Raw genomic sequence first — 16852 nt, forward strand, 5'->3', positions numbered from 1 at the left:
AGGATAAAATACAAACTCTTCCATCTGGCATTTAAAGTCTTACATTACCTGGATCCAGCCTACCTTTGCAAGCTTAATGCACATTACTCCCCTTCATGCATTCTCTGTTCCAGCCAAACCATGCCACTTGTTGTTCCCTCTAGATGGCACACTACTGTATCTCCCACCTCTGTGCATTTGCACAGGCTGGCCTCCCTACCTGGAGCTCACTCCCTCTTCAGGCTACTTTGTAGAATTCCTAGTTTCTTTCAAGCCTAGCTCAGGTGCCACTTCCTATGTAAGACTGACCCTGATCCCTGCAATTAGTTGTGTCCTTGCCCTTAGAATGACTTTGTATTTACTGTGTATATGCTTTGCATTTACTTAGCTATGTGAATGTTGTTTCCCTTTCCCCACCCCCTCCAATAAAATTTAGGTCTTTGGGTACAGGGACTCTCATTTTTATCTTGTTATTCCCAGTACCTGGTATAATAAACAGTAGATGCTTAGAAGATGCTTGTTGTATACAAAAGACAGATCCATAATGGGGAGGAATGAACCAACACCTTGCCCTCCACTGGTGCTCTCATTTATAGGGACTGCACAGGTCCATTGAAAAGGTTAACTTTCTAGTGATCTGAATGCTTTTCCCTTGGGGTGGGAGGTGAGGTGGGAAATGGGTAAGAAACAGAGAAAATCTCAACTCAGAACAGTTGTAGCCTTACCTATGGTAACACTATAAATTGGGACCTGAGAGGAGACACCCATTAGAGGTGTCTGGGGACTTGTTTTTAACTATCTGTGGGATTGTGTTAGTTCTTTGTGCTTTTTTCCCTCCCCTCAGGTTAAATGAACTCTCTTTTATCATCAGTGTTCCATTAAAGGGGAGCTAAAGGACTTTTCTCCCCTTTTCCTGTGTAGCCTAGGAGTGAGCCAAGCTTTGGTATTTGTAGTAGAAAACCTAGGCAGGGGGCAAGGTGTTCTTAAAAGAAACTCTGAGTGGAGATATGAGCCAGGGATAAATTTTGAGAGGTTCCTAAGAGTGAACTTCTTTATAAACCAAAAGGCCATATATAGATGAGAAAACAGGATCAGGAAGAGGAATTGACTTTACCAAAGTAAATATTAGAGCCAAGGTTAAAATTGAGGTCTTCTCACTTCCAGCTTAGGGATATTGTGCTTCTGTCTTTCACAAGAGGTGAATGTTATCTTCAGGAATTAGACGCAAAAGTTTCTTCAGTTTGCATTTTCAGGGGGCCTAGAAAGATTTGTTGCTGCCCCAAATACTAAAGTCTAGTGATTTTGTTGCTAGTAATAAAAGCAAATGATAAAGGTAAATTTAGAAGAAAGGATGTAAGGAGGAGACTTATAGGCCAGTGGACTTCACATAAAACTTTTGTTCAACCCTACATAGCTCCTTTGTGATTTTGTTGGGCAGTCTCCAAAACCATTTGATGGGATACAGACTAATCATCAGATATTTGACAGACATTAAAAGGAATTTTCTAACCCTAAGTCAAATAGTTTGGAAATGAAGAAAGGGAAAAAAAGGTTAGTGGGTGGGAGGAAGGGAAGGAGATAAGAAGAAAGGAAGGAAGGAAGGAATGAAGGAAGGAAGGAAGGAAGGAAGGAGGGAAGGAGGAAAGGAAGGAAGGAAGGAAGGAGGAAGGGAAGGAAGGAGGGAGGGAGGGAAGGGAGGGAAGTTGACTATCCAGGCCCAGGCATACTAAATGAGCTTAATCTTCTTTGCCAGAAAAAGGCTTAGCAGCAGCTGTCATCCAGTAAATGGTAGCAGAGAACAGCTTATAGAACACAGCAGTTAGAGACGGGCAGAGATGCACAATAGAGACATGATGCTCAAGAGGAAGCAAAAATAATACAGGCAGTGCAATGGCACCTCCATAGCCTCTCCCCATTCCACTTCATCCTCCACTCAGTTGTCAAATGATCTTCCTAAAAGTATGGCTATGATTATGTCACTCCACTACAATGGTTTCCCATAACCTCAAAATAAAATATATAATATAATATATAAAATCCTCTGACATCCTGAGACAGCTAGGTAGCACAGTGGATAGAGTTCCAGGCCTGGAGTCAGGAAAACCTCAGGTCAAATCTAGCTTTAGACACTTACTTAGCTGTGTAATCCTGGGCAAATCACTTAACCTCCATTTGTTTAATTTTCCTCAAGCGTAAAATGGGGATAATAATAGCATTTGCTTTACTAGGTTATTGGGAGGATTGAATGAAATAATGTCTGTAAAAAGCTCTTAGCACAGTGCCTGACACATAATAGTTACTTATAAATGCTAACTAATATTGTTGCTATTATTATTACTTAAGCCCCTTCACACCCTTGTCCATTTATATCTTCTGATCTTCTTAAGCTTTACTTCATTCTACACATACAGTTCTGGTTTTCCTGCTATCCCTTGCACAATAAAATTCCATCTCCAGACTCTTTTTTCTATTGGATATATCCCATATCTAGAATGATCTTCCTCTTCATCTCTGCCTACTGGATTTCTTGGTCTCCTTGAAGACCCATCTCAATTTTGCCTTCAGCAGAAGGCCTTTCCAAAGTTCCCGGTATTCCCCCCCCCCACCACCACTCCCCCACCTCCACTGCCGCAGTGCTATCTGAGATTACCTTTCATTAACACTATGTAGCATTTATACATGTTATTTATATGTTGCCTCCCCCATTAGAAATGTGATCTCCTTAAGGGCAGGGACTTTATATTTTTGCCTTTCTTTGTATGCCCAGGGCTCAGTACAGTGCCTGACACTTGTTAAGTTCTTAATAAATGGCTTGTCAACTAACTGAATGTTCTCTGTGTATGTGAATGAATGAAAAAGCATTCATTAAGTACTTATTATATGCCAGGAGTCAACTATAAAAATACACAAAGCAAGATAGTCTCTGTCCTCAAAGACCTTACATTGTAACATGTATTATTCTCCTACTGGTGATATAATAGATTAGGGACAGTTTTCCCAATGGGAACATTTCTTATTAATTTGCTAAGTTTGAGTAACTATCTCTCACTTTGAACTCAGATGTCTATCCTGAGGCTAGCTTGGAAAAGAGATGTTCATTTCAACTCTGAAATTCTGTGATCTGTTCTTATTTATTTTTAAGGAATACATCTGTCTAGGCTCATAAGCCATAGTTTTGAGTAAGGTGTCTTATAGAGATTCAAACCTGAGGCAGCTTTTTTTGGGGATCCATACATGAAAATGGCCTGGGAGTTTTATTTTTTTAAATCATAGTACATTTTAAAAGTTTATTTTGAATAAGCAGCTCATGATATATAAAATAGATTGTAGTAGTTCTTTTTCAGATTCAATTTGATCTTTATTTGGCATCTATTATGTTCAAGGCACTGTGGTAGATGCAAGGGGGGATACAGGGCAAAACATGAAAACTCTGTCTTCCCTCAAAGGCTTCTCTTCTACTAGGGATTAGGGGTGGTGAGGTAGGAAAGAAGAGGAAAAATACACAAATGAGTAAGTATAGATAGATGCAAAACATATATCTAAAGGGGAAGCACTAATAATTGTGTGTGTGTGTGTGAGAGAGAGAGAGAGAGAGAGAGCGAGAGAAAGAGAGAGAGAGAGAGAGAGAGAGAGAGAGAGAGAGAGAAGGTCTGGAATGATAGTTTAGACACTTAACTTAAGATTTGATTGTGAAGGCATTTAAATGTCTTGTTGAGAAGTTTATATCTTTCCCCCGAGCCAATAGAAAGTGATTGGAATTTCATGAGCAGGGGTTTTATCTGGACTTTGGGAATATCAATTTGGCAACAGTGTGGAAAGTGGATTGGAAGGGAGAGGAGCTGGAGACAGGAAGAACAATTAAGAACCTACTACAAAATATGGGTCAAGTAAGAAGTGACAAGAAGGTCTTTTGTGTCCCTAGCACCTAACCTACAGAGTACTTTGCAAGTAATAAATGCTCAATAAACCGTTGTTGAATTTATGTGTGCAAATATACATAAAATATATAATACATGAAAACATATATGTTTGTATGTACATCTCAAATATACATATGTGTATATGTATATGTACATATACATACACAATGCATATATATGTATATATATATAATTAGTGAGAGCCTGAATTGGGGAGGTGGTTGTATGAATTGGGAGAAGGGGTAGATGCAAGAAATAAAATGAAGGTAGAATCAACAAAACTTGAGAACTAATTGGATATGGAAGGAGAGAGAGTAGAAGGACAAGGATGTTATTGAGTTCATGAATCTGGAAAAAAATAGTGGGCCCTCAACAAAAACTGGGTTCATTCAAAGGGTTGCTAAGTTTGGAGTGAAAGAGAATAAATTCTGTTTTGAACATTTCATTAAGTTTGGATTGTCTAAAGGACATATAGAAGGAGAGATATTCAGCCCACAAATTGGTGATGTGGAACTGGATTTCAGAAAAGAGATGAGATATGAATATGTAGATTTGGAAATTATCTAAATAGTGATAATACTTGAGCCCATGAAAGAGGATAAGATCATTGAAATAGAATATATATAAAGAAGAGAAGGTCTTAAATATAATCCTAGTCTATGCTCATTCCTAGAAAGTGGGATGGGGATGTTGCTCATCATCCAGCAAAGGAGACCAAAGAAGCAGTCAGTTAGTTATGAGGAGAACTGAGAGAGAAGTGTTGTGAAAGCCCATGGAAGAAAAAATACAAATCAACATATATATATGTATATATATACATATATATGTGTATGTGTGTATAAACACATACTTATATATACATATATATAATAGCTACTGAGTTCTGGATTCTTTGTATAAAAATAAATTGTAAAATTAGCTTTAAAGGAAAAATGACACTTAAGCGTGAGTTTTTCAAATATGAATAAAAGTATGGGACATTTTTAAAGGCTGATTTAAAAAAAGTCTTTCTCTCTGCCTCCTTCCCCTTCTCCTTAGGCTTAGCTGAAAAGCTGACAATTCATGTGCCTGGTTGCAGTGTGTTTCTTTTTGGGGAAGCTGACCACCCAGAAAAACGAAGTCTTGTCCAAAGACGGAAGCAGCTTGGCTGGTTCTCAAGGAGGGCGTTCAGTTCTCTTAAACCTGACATAGGAAATATGCCTAAAAAAAGATGTGGTTTAACAGGTTAGAAACATAATTATTTTCCTCTATCTGATAGCATAGAGACAAAGAATTATTACATTTATTTCACAGCCTCCTGGGCAAAGGGTGTTGTACTGGTTCTCTGAAAACAAGGCAAATTTAGAGACTTATTTATGAATCATTCCTCCAAGAAGTCTTCCTAGTGAAGTGAGCTAAAAACACCTCTTTGTTGGAAGCATGATCAGGGATAGCTTGGGAAAATTCATCTCTAAATCTTGGCCTCCTTATCTTTTTAAAAATTAAATTAGCAAATGATCTAATATTTTATTGTGTTTTTTTTTCTTTTAAACAGATTAACAATAATTAAAAAATATTTTCAGAAGTTACTTTGATTTTTCAGAATTTATATTTTTGTTTACTTGATAGTTATTACTTTGTTGATATTCTAATTTTTCAAGCTGCAAGTTCAATTAATTGATCTTTTCCTTCCCTCTTTTGATAATGTTTTTAGAGATATAAATTTCCCCTTACAAACTGCTCTTACCTTCTCTTATAAGTATTGGTATGTTTTTCTCATTGTTATAATTTATTTTGATATAGTTACTTGTTTATCTGATTTGTTCTTTGAGTCACTCATATTTGGATTAAGTCATTTAAACATTAATTCAAAATCCTTTGTCATTTTCCCTTTGTTAATTAAAATTGTAATTTCATTGCAGTCTTTAAAGGAAGTGTTTAGTATTTCTGCCTTTCTATCTTTGTCTATGAATTCTTTATGCTCTAGTTCCTGCTTAATTGTTACAAAGATGCCAGGACACTGAAAAATAGGCATATTCCTTGTAGTTCCCATTCCGTAACTTCTAAAGATCTGTTATTCTAAATTATTCTAATATTTTATTCAGAGTCTCAATTTTTTTCTTGTTTATTTTTTCTATTGGCCTTTCCCTCTAGGCCCAGAAAATGACTTTTAATAACTCAGTTACAATTTTACAGAAATTTTGAGTGAACTAACTAGGTGGACTTCTGCTCATTATATCAACTTTACCACGTGCAACTCCATCACTATTATTTCTTTGAGTCTTGGAACATTTTCCAAAGCCCAACTTAAAGATATGAGCTTACTGATTCTCATTGCTAGTAGAACTCCTTAGCTGTGAATTTTGTTATCAATTATAAACGAAGGGCCAGATCAGCAGGATATTAAAGACTCAGGACAAGGGAATGTGTACCTCACTTAGGGAAGTTACATCCTGTCCAAGGGAGCAAGAGAGATATGGATTTTACCATTCTCCTCTTGGTGTATGACTGAGCATACCAAATACTATAGGCATATATATGCATACATGTATATGTGTGGATACATATGTATATTTACACATATACACAAATGTACACATGTGTATATTGCTTTACATGTGTATATGCACTTATACACACATAGTGTGTGTTTATGTATACAAATATTCATGTATATTATGTAATGTGTTCATATATACTATATATGTATGTGTATATATGTTTTATATTTATATGTGTATTTTTATAAACATTAAAGTTATATTTAAAGTAGAGCTATTTTCTTGTTCATTACTTCTGGTTACATGTGTCAATCTTGGGTGTTAAATCATGTTTACAAGTACATAGTCCCATCTAAACTGTAGAAAATCACAGAGCTAAAGAATAAGATGTTTTCTTTTTCAATATAAGAACAAGCTCAATACATTAATGTTTGATAGAGAGAAATTATCTCTCTGAAACCTATTTATTCCTTACTTATTGCCTTATAACTCAGCTCACAGATGAGCAAGTGTAAATTTGATGACTAAAACTTCAGAAACTTCTTGCCTGGTTTCTAACTCAAGCTGTGTTGCAGATTGAGCCTCTATCTATATGTTGCCAAAACATCCAGTCTGTTCAATAAACAATATAGTCCAATCAGTTGTTTAGTATCATGTAGACCAAACATCTGGATGAGTAATTGAATTGTTCATTTTAGTAGCTCAGTGAGAATGAGTCATTGTCTATGGACCTCTCACAGAGCATTTTCCTGTCTCTAAGGTACTTACCATGTATAATTGTGCAAGACAGTATCAGTGTAAGCTGTCTGCTAGACTGTTAATCTCATGCAAGGCTTTATTTCTCCCCCTAGTGCCTCGCATAGTGCTCTGCATATGATGTGCTCTTAATAGATGTTGGTTGGGTTGAATTGAATTACATATGAGGAAATTTAAGTTTTTCTAGTAAATATCATTACCTAAAAATCAAACACTAATACTACTCTTCTTATTTGGCCAATCTCCCACACAGAAGGAAAATTTGTTTTTGTTTTAAACCAGTACATATGTTACTTCCCATTCTAATTCTAAATGCATGTGTAATTAAGAATATTTTTATACTTTTTCAGCATTAATCTTTGGTTTATTTGTCTTCAACCTTCTTAAATCTTCTTTGCTACTTTACGTGACAGTCAGTTATCTCTAGAGAACTTTGAACAAATATCTGGAGAACTTTGGGGTGGTCTTTAGCTTTAAAAAAAACTTCTATACAAATATTCCTCTTACTTATCTCCTATCTTTTTTTGTAGGCTTTTTGTTAAAATAGTCAATTTAGAATTTTTAGAAGTCAGACTTTGAATTCAGCCAAATTTACCTGATCAAAGACCTAAAATGTTTTTGTATTAGCAAAAAAAGAAAAATGGGCCTAGGCTGTTTCCTATGATGTTTCTTGTACTCTTTGATAAATCTTGCCAGAAAGCATTATAAACTTCACCTTGACCAGGAAATTTGGAAATTGCAAGGACTTCCAGGCTTAATTTGTCATACTCTTAGATAAGACCAGACAAAAATAGCAACCTATTTAACAGGTCCAGAGCAGGTGATGGTAGCAATCAAATAAACATTTTCAAAGGTGAGTGGAAAATAATTTTTTAAAGCTATATAAATTATCTGACTGAATGTAAATGTAATGTAATCTGCCTGAATGTAAGTGGAGTCTGTGATTCATAGTAAACTCCAAGTAGGGGTTAGTTTTTACCATGTTTTATTTCATCTTATAATGAAGTTAGGAGGGAAAAAATGATCTACTTTTGCCTAAAAATATCTTATTAAGATGTAATTTTCATGGCTATAATGATTAAGTGAAGGCACACCAGATCTGGTTATCATTTGATTAAATTAGTTTGGTCCCATATAATAGTAATGCTTTTGTATGTTTCCTAAATTTAACCTTTAATATTTTTTCCCAACTCATCTCAGATTACTCTACATAATCTTAGCATTCTTCTCCTGCTCTATTCCACCAAAACAAATCATAACTTGACACCAAGAATACATTGTTGCCATGTTTATTTCTTTTTTTAAAAAATGGATAAAATATTAGCATTGCTATCAAGTTAACACTTAATGTCCACATTCCAAGATGACAAATATATTAACATGATCACCAGAGTGGAAACAGAATCAATAAGGGCACAGGTTTCTAATGTAAAGTTCCCTAAGAATATTATAAACAAGAGAAAACAAAATGAGTCCAGGGATGATTAACATTCTCAGCCTCTGCCAAACACATAAAAATCTTTTAAGCCAAATTCCTTTAAAAAGTTCATGGTTGGTCAGCTTGTTGTGAACATAAGTGAGGACAGAGCAATAATGGTTGATAGTCTAAGAACTATAAATAAACACCCACCATATAAAAAAAAAAAAGCCTAAACATTTATGGGGTAATTTAAACACTGTAGTTGTGCTGCTGTATGAATAGCATGCATGTGTGTATAATTGTTTAAAAAATGGAAGAAAAGTGTTCTTTGAATTCTAATCTCATATGATGTTTTAAAAGTCATAGATAATATGAGTAATGGCAGTCTTGGAATCATGGACTTTCTATTTAGCTCTCTAAATGGGTTATTGAGATCTGCTCCTGCTCAATTTCCTCTACTCTAAACAGGAAGTCCAATATCAGACAATCCTGCTCTTGGCATCAAGAAACCCAACTGATGTATATAGTGCTTCATGACCCCACACTGAGAATTTCCTATGAGGATTCTTTTGAGATACCTGCAAGTGTTCTCAAAGCTCGAGGCCTCATCTTAGAAAATGATTTACCATTTGTAGAAAGAAGTTTGTTTCAAGGAGCACATTTCATCATTTCTTGCACTTACTGTTCAGTCAAGTTGATCTCTGAAAAGTAGCATTTCTCAAAGTGTTGAAACTGAATGTGTCTTAGGTACTTAAACTATGAACCCAAGAAGGAGATGAAGAAAGAATTGTCTCTATAAGGACACAGCTGTACTTTCTAGAAAAATTTGAGTTTTGGCATATTTATATGTTATTTGTTGTTCAGTCTTTTTTCAGTTGCATTTGATTTTTTATGACTCCATTTAGGGTTTCCTTGGCAGAGATACTGGAGTAGTTTGCCATTTCCTTCTCCAGCTCATTTTACAGATGAGGAAACTGAGACAAATAGGGTTAAGTGACTTGCCCATGGTCACACCCAGCTAGTAAGCATCTGAGGTTGGATTTGAACTGAGGAAGATGAGTCTTCCTGATTCCAGGCCTGGCACGCTATCCAATGTACCACCCAGCTGCCCATTTTACATGTAATTATGCCCTTCAAATATTTCTGGGTACACGCACACAGAGTATGGTTTTAAATTGTTAAATGTATATGTATTTATATAGCAATATATTTATATATCTAAAACTCTTCAAAACCTTGAAGTACAATATAATATATATTATTAATATTAATAATAACAATTTAATTTAATTACAGCATCTACCATTTTCAGAGACATTTATCTGAAAATTGCTGTCTTTAATTAATTGGAACTCATGATTATGAGTAGTATAATATTATTCTTTTGTTGAGGAAGACAGGGAGTTACTGCAGAAACAGAATATGAAATCAAATCCAGCTAAAGCAATGCCTAGCCGGTGACTACAAAACTAAAATACTTCTTTAATTCTGTTCACATCTGTGTATCTGTCATCTTTCTAAACTTTTACCTCCTGCTAAGCTTTTTACCTCTTATTTCAGTGATATAGAGGGATGTCCTACATTCTGTCTGTGGTAATATTTGGCTTACTAAGCACATTAGTCATATGGATCCTCTCATCAAACTCCTTGTGGTTGCTGAAATGCAGCCTACAAACAAGAAAGATGTCCTTTCTCCACATAGATTAAATAGGTGTTCTTAACCTTTACTTGTATCATGGGCCCCTATGGTATTCCTGGTGAAGCCTATGGACTCCTCAGAATGATGTTTTGATATGCATAAAATGAAAATTACAAAGGAAAGCAATTATATTGAAATACAATTATAAAATCCTAAAGTTCCAAGTTCACAGATCTCTTGGAATCTGTTCCCTGTCAGCCTATGGAACTCAGGTTAAGAACCCCTGAGAAAGAAGATACCAAACATTTTATATCATTGCCTTTCTCAGTGCAGTACAGTGGAAAGAACAGAGTCATGGGAGCCCGGTTCAAATCCCACCTGTATTGCTCACTAGTTGTGTAAACTTGAGTCACTTAACCTTTTTGTTTCCTCATCTATAAAATGACACAGTTGGGCTACATGGCCTCCAAGGCCCATTTTAGTTCTGGATCTATAATCCTCTGAACTCATCAATTTATTCATGAAGGGGATGCCTAGGATCAGTAAGAAAACTGATACAGAAACTCTCAAACTATCTCTGACCTCATTAAATTTAAGCTTTTGGGGGGAAAGGGCAAAAGGGAAAACACTATGTGGAGTCTTTTCTACCTTTGATTTATTGAAAATGATGGTATCTGGATCCACTCTTGAGAGTAGTTTTGATATGTGAGTATGTTTCTAAAGGGGAAAAAATTACATGTTTCTCTTCTGATGGCTGCTGCTTTATTTTTCTAATGGGCTCTTTCTTCACCATTGTTTTGTCTGAACACAAGTTTTTATTTGTGTTGCTTCAGACGTGATCTTGCCACAAGCATCTTTCAACCAGACATTAATAGCAGAGTTCACAGTCATTACTGCCAGTGCTCAAACACAAATATTGCATTTGTGTTTGAAAAAGCTACACATCAGATGTTAATTAAGTGCATTTGGGTTTTTTTCCTGCTTAAACAATCTGGCATAAAGAGTTTACATCACTATCAGTTAACCATAAGGTCTCTACAATATCTGACTCACCAGCCGTACAGTATATGATAAATACAGTGTTTCCACACAAGAAAATAGCAGAATTGTCAGGAAAACATCAGGCTTGTTATATTTCCAAGCTACATAATAGCAACTCAATCTCAGTTTCTCTTTCTTTTTAGAAAAAAAAAGGATTTAAATAGGAGTAAACACCAATATTTAGAATGATAAATTTTCTCATTAAAGAACACATGGAAAATTAAATCATACCAGAGTTTTTCCCCTTCTTGTTTTTAGCTTGCTTCAGGGCGTTGTGACAGTTGTGTTGGAATAAAATTGTGATTTCAACCATGCAGCAAAGAGTTGCATTCTGCCATCAGAACATCTGAATACCATTCTGTTGTAGACTTTGGGAGGGGAGTGGAGCTACAACTTGAAAAGAAAATGTTCACATCAAATTTCCAGTTTCCAAACAAGAATGGAATTATTTGAATTAGCCTTAAGTAACTAAAGGACATAGTGGAATTAGTTTTCCTTTTTTAATTAAAAATTCTTTCAAAGTTGCAGTGAGCACAGAGGACCCAATTCTGCCTATTTATAATATCAGTGGGATCTCTATATTCCGAAGCAGAATCTGGTTTATTGTTATTGGATTAGTTTTATCATTTGCTGTTGGTTTGTGAAGGGTGGAATGCTAGAGTCTGGAAAAGTGTGGAGCTGAAGAAGATACATTTTGTTGTTATTGTCACATTGTTATTCTGGGAAAGAGATATAGCCTACCATAGAGTGATTGCCTTCTTTGATTAGAAATTTGGAATTCTTGGAGATTATTTGTTCACTTACTAGAATAAAGCAATTTGATAGAAGCTAGTAAAAAAAACAAACAAAAAAGCTCACTATTCTTCTAAGGTTGAAGGTCCTAGTTAATTATACATGGTAACACATAATAAGAAGATCTTATATCAGTTATAAATTCATATGAAATCATGGAGTAAAAACATTGAGTGAGAAATTCAGTGTATTTATCTACTTTTAGGAGAGGAGACCAGAGAGGTGGGGTGTGTGTGTGTGTGTGTGTGTGTGTGTGTGTGTGTGTGAGAGAGAGAGAGGGAGACAGACAGAACATTTAGTAAATATCAACTATTTTTATCATGATATCTATGTGTCTGTCTGTCTAAGGCTTGAGAAGATTTGACAGGTTAACTATACAATTGAAAAACAAAACACCTTATACTACAAATATTTTACAGATGAGGAAACTGAACCTAATAGAGTTCACATAATCTGCCCAGGGTCACATAGCTAGCAACCGTCCAAAGCAAAATGTGATTCAAAGTCTCTCCTGTTTCAAGGTCCAGTGCTCATTATGCTAAGCTGGGCTTGCCTCCCTATCATACTTAGATGCCCATACAGAGTTCACACATGGCAACCCTGTATATAAGGATTTATGTGAGTAAAAGGAATGTCTAAATGCACTCTGTGAAATGTTACAATGATTTACTTCCTGCAGATATTTGGAGTAGGTGATTGGTGTGTGTGATTTGAAGAGAGAGAGATCTATTGACTGTTAGGAAATGTATTTTTTTGTGAAATCAGCAATATAGAGAAATACTGTAATATGATTCATGCCTGCAGAAGTCCATACACCAAGGGGCCTGTCTGTTCATGGGAGCTGAAATATTTCATTGTGACTGTGTGTGAGAAAAGAAGGAAATGTGCCTTATTTAATAGCTTAACTGGTTCCAGTAAAGCCAGTCTTTCTGAACATGTAAAGAGACCATTACTATGAGAGTAGCCAGGCCAGTGAGTAAAAAACCCCCCAAATCTCAGTAGTATAAAGAAAAAACAGTAGGTGCCTCTCTGGTGGACACTGATATCACAAGTAATATGTTTGAAAGCAGCAAGAAAAAAGAAATGACAGCAAAATGAGCTGGACTTAATAACTAAGGAATTGTTAGGTACAAAAAAAGTTGCCCTTTTTACACTCTCACTAACCCCCTAGACAGTTTTTGCTGTTAGAAATGTAAATATTCCCAAATGAAGGCATAGAAAACTGAGGCTTATTATGCTGCCATTAACTTAACCAACTAATAAACTATATATTTAGAAGCCCTGTGTTTAGAGTTCATAAGAATAAAAAAATTACATAGAGCAGATTACCAAAAATGACTTGCATAAAAAGTATATATAGAAGACCTTATCAAGCATATGTCTGGTTGGAAAAGGAGATAAACTAATCATGTAGCAAGAATAAAAGACCATGTATGGGAAAATCAAGATATTAAGATATCTATCAATATTTATTAGTAGTTTTAACAATGGTTATCTATAAAATATGAAAAGAAACAGAGAAGACCTTCAGAACATTGGGTAGAGCCTTAATGGAGATTTTACAGAAGGACATAATGAAAATCATATAGACCAAGAAGGTAAGGAAAGGTTAGGTTACATAGTTTAGTGGGAGGGATATCCACACTGGTCAGATCATAGATATACCAGTATATATTTTATATGTGCAATGTAAGTAGAACTATCCCTAGAATACAGTGAATGGGGTGACCATTCTGGGTTCCATGATTTAAGTGATCCTCAGTATTGTTCTAAACTGTTTCTTTTCTTCCCAAGCCTCCCAGGACATCTCTTCCACAAAAACAGTTTACAAAGGGTTTTGAAAATCAAGTAAGAGAAGCAGAGGAAAAAATGGGAAGAGAAATGAGAGTGATGCAAGAAAATAATGGAAAATGAGTAAACAGCTTACTAAAGAAACCCCCCCACACACAAATACTGAAGAAAATATGACATTAAAAAATAGACTAACCCAAATGGCAAAAGAGGTCCAAAAAGCCAATGAAGAGAAGAATGCCTTAAAAAGCAGAATTAGCCAAATGGAAAAGGAAGTCCAAAAGCTCATTGAAGAAAATAATTCCTTAAAAATTAGCATGGAGCAAATGGAAGCAAATGACTCTGTGAGGAATCAAGAAATTATAAAACAGAACCAAAAGAATGAAAAAAATAGAAGACAATGTGAAATATCTCATTAGAAAAACAAATGACCAGGAAAATAGATCCAGGAGAGACAATTTAAAAATTATTGGACTACCTGAAAGTCATGATAAAAAAAAGAGCCTAAACATCATCTTTCAGGAAATTATCAAGGAAAACTGCCCTGATATATTAGAACCAGAGGGCAAAAAAGAAATTGAAGGAATCTAGAAATCATCTCCTGAAAGAGATCTCAAAAGGAATACTCCTAGGAATGTTGTAGCTAAATTCCAGAGTTCCCAGATGAAGGAGAAAATATTGCAAGCAGCCAGAAAGAAAAAAATAAAGTATTGTGATAACATAAGATTTAGCAGTTAAAGGGATTAATTAATTAACATTAAGGGATCAAAGGGCTTGGAATATGATATTCCAGAGGTCAGAGGAGCTAGGATTAAAACTAAGAATCACCTAACCAGCAAAAATGAATATAATCATTCAGGGGGGGAAATGGAAATTCAATGAAATAGAGAACTTTTAAGCATTCTTGATGAAAAGACCAGAGCTGAATAGAAAATTTGATTTTCAAATACAAGACTTAAGAGAAGCATGAAAAGGTAAACAATAAAGAGAAGTCATAAGGTACTTATTAAAGTTTAACTGTTTATATTGCTACATAGAAAGATAATATCTGTGACTCATGAAACCTTTCTCGGTATTGGTATAGTTGGAGGGAATATATATAGACAGAGGGCACAGGGTGAGTTGAATCTAAAAAGTAAAAGGATGAGAGAGGAATATACTGGGAGAAGGAGAAAGGGAGAGATAGAATGGGATAAATTGTCTCACATAAAAGAGGCAAGGAAAAGTTTTTATATTGGAGGGGAAAGGGAGGAGGTAAGAGGGGATGAGTGAACCTTACTCTTATTGGATTTGACTTAAGGAGGGAATGACCTAAGCACTTAATTGGACATGGAAATCTATCTTAACCTACAGGAAGGGTAAGGGGATGGGGGCAGGGATGATAGAAGGGAAGACAGATTGGGAGGGGGTTATTAGAAACAAACGCTTTTGAGGAGGGACAGGGACAAAGGAGAGAATAGAATAAATGGGGAATGGAGTAGGATAGAAAGAAATAGTCTTTCACAACTTGACTATTATGAAAGTATTTTGCATAACTACACATATATAACCTACATCAAATTCTTGCCTTCTCAATGAGGGTGGGTCAGGAGGGAAGAAGGGAGAGAATTTGCAACTCAAAGTTTTAAAATCAAATGTTAAAAATTGTTTTTACATTCAATTTAGAAATAAGATATACAGGCAGTGGGGTACAGAAATCTGTCTTGCCCTACAGGAAAATAGAAGGGAAGGGGATAAAAGAAGGATTGGAGTGATAGAAGGGAGGGCAAAGGGGCACCTAGATGGCATAGTGAATATAGCACTGGCCTTGGAGTCAGGAGGACCTGAGTTCAAATTTGACCTCAGACACTTAACACTAGCCGTGTAACTTGGGACAAGTCACTTAACCCCAATTGCCCTGCCCCCCCTCCAAAAAAAAGGAAGGAAGGGCAGACTAGGGGGATGGGTCATCAGAATGCATGCCATCTTGGTGGGAAGAGATGGGGAGAAAATTTGGAACTAAAAATCTTGTGGGAGTGAATGTTGAAAACTAAAAATAAATTAATTAAAAAATGAAAAATAATTTAAAAAATTAAAAATTACTTTAAGATACCACTTCACCCCATCAGATCGACCAGTGTGAAAGAAAAGGAAAATAATACATTTTGGAGGGGATGTGGGAAAATTGGGACACTCATGCATTGTTGGTGGAGTTGTGGACTGATCCAGCCACTCTGGAGAACAATTTGGAGCTGTGTGTAAAGGATTATAAAATTCTATATACCCTTTGATCCCACAATATTACTACTTGGTCTGTATCCCAAAGAGATCAAAGAAGGGGGAAAGGAACTATTTGTACAAAAATATTTATAGCAGCTCTTTTTGTTGTGGCAAAGAATTGGAAATTGAAGGAATGCCCATGAATTGGGAAATGGCTGAACAAGTTGTAGTATATTATTATAATGGAATATTTTTTGTGCTGCAAGAAATGATGAGGAGGCAGATTTCAAAGAAACCTGGAAAGACTTATATGAACTGATTCAAAGTGAAGTGAGCAGAACCAGGAGAACATTTTACACAGTAACAGCAATACTGTGTGATGATCAACTGTGAGTAACAATTATTCTCAGCAATACAATTATCCAAGACAATTCCAAGGGATTCATGATGAAAAATGCTAACCGCCTCCAGAGGAAGAACTGATGGCGACTGAATGCAGATTGAAGAACACTATTTTCTCTTTTTTCATTAATTTTTTTCTTTCTTGTGGTTTTTCCCTTTTATTCTGACTCTTCTTTCACAGCACTACTAATGTGGAAATATGTTTAATATGATTGTACATATATAGCCTATATCGGATTGCTTGCTGTCTTGGGAAGGGGGCAAGGGAAGGTGGGAGGAAGAAAAAAAATTTAACTTAAAGCCTTATTAAAGTGAATGTTAAAAACTATCTTTACATGTAATTGGAAAGAATAAGACCCTATTAAGTGAGGAAAAAAATAAAAGTTAATGTTGAAAACTAAAAATAAGTAAAAACAAAAAAAACCCCAAAACA

The 16852-nt window shown here is 35.5% G+C and overlaps 1 protein-coding gene across 9 annotated transcripts in view; it reads left to right on the forward strand.

Annotated features, from left to right (window-relative positions):
- FTCDNL1 (formiminotransferase cyclodeaminase N-terminal like) overlaps nt 1–16852 on the forward strand; it is a 139838-nt gene that overhangs the window by 118253 nt on the left and 4733 nt on the right. For 8 of the 9 annotated variants that reach the window (XM_069070123.1, XM_069070122.1, XM_069070116.1 and 5 more), the window contains one exon: nt 4938–5123. The exons of the other annotated variant lie outside the window; for it this stretch is intronic. In XM_069070123.1, coding sequence (XP_068926224.1) covers nt 4938–5123 — 186 coding nt within the window. The remainder of the gene's footprint in view (nt 1–4937; nt 5124–16852) is intronic. 9 annotated transcript variants of the gene reach the window in all.

The sequence above is a fragment of the Petaurus breviceps genome, unplaced genomic scaffold (assembly GCF_028583685.1).
Source record: "Petaurus breviceps papuanus isolate PSGF00001 unplaced genomic scaffold, PetGlider_PUasm1.0 90804, whole genome shotgun sequence".
NCBI classification, from domain to species: Eukaryota; Metazoa; Chordata; class Mammalia; order Diprotodontia; family Petauridae; genus Petaurus; species Petaurus breviceps.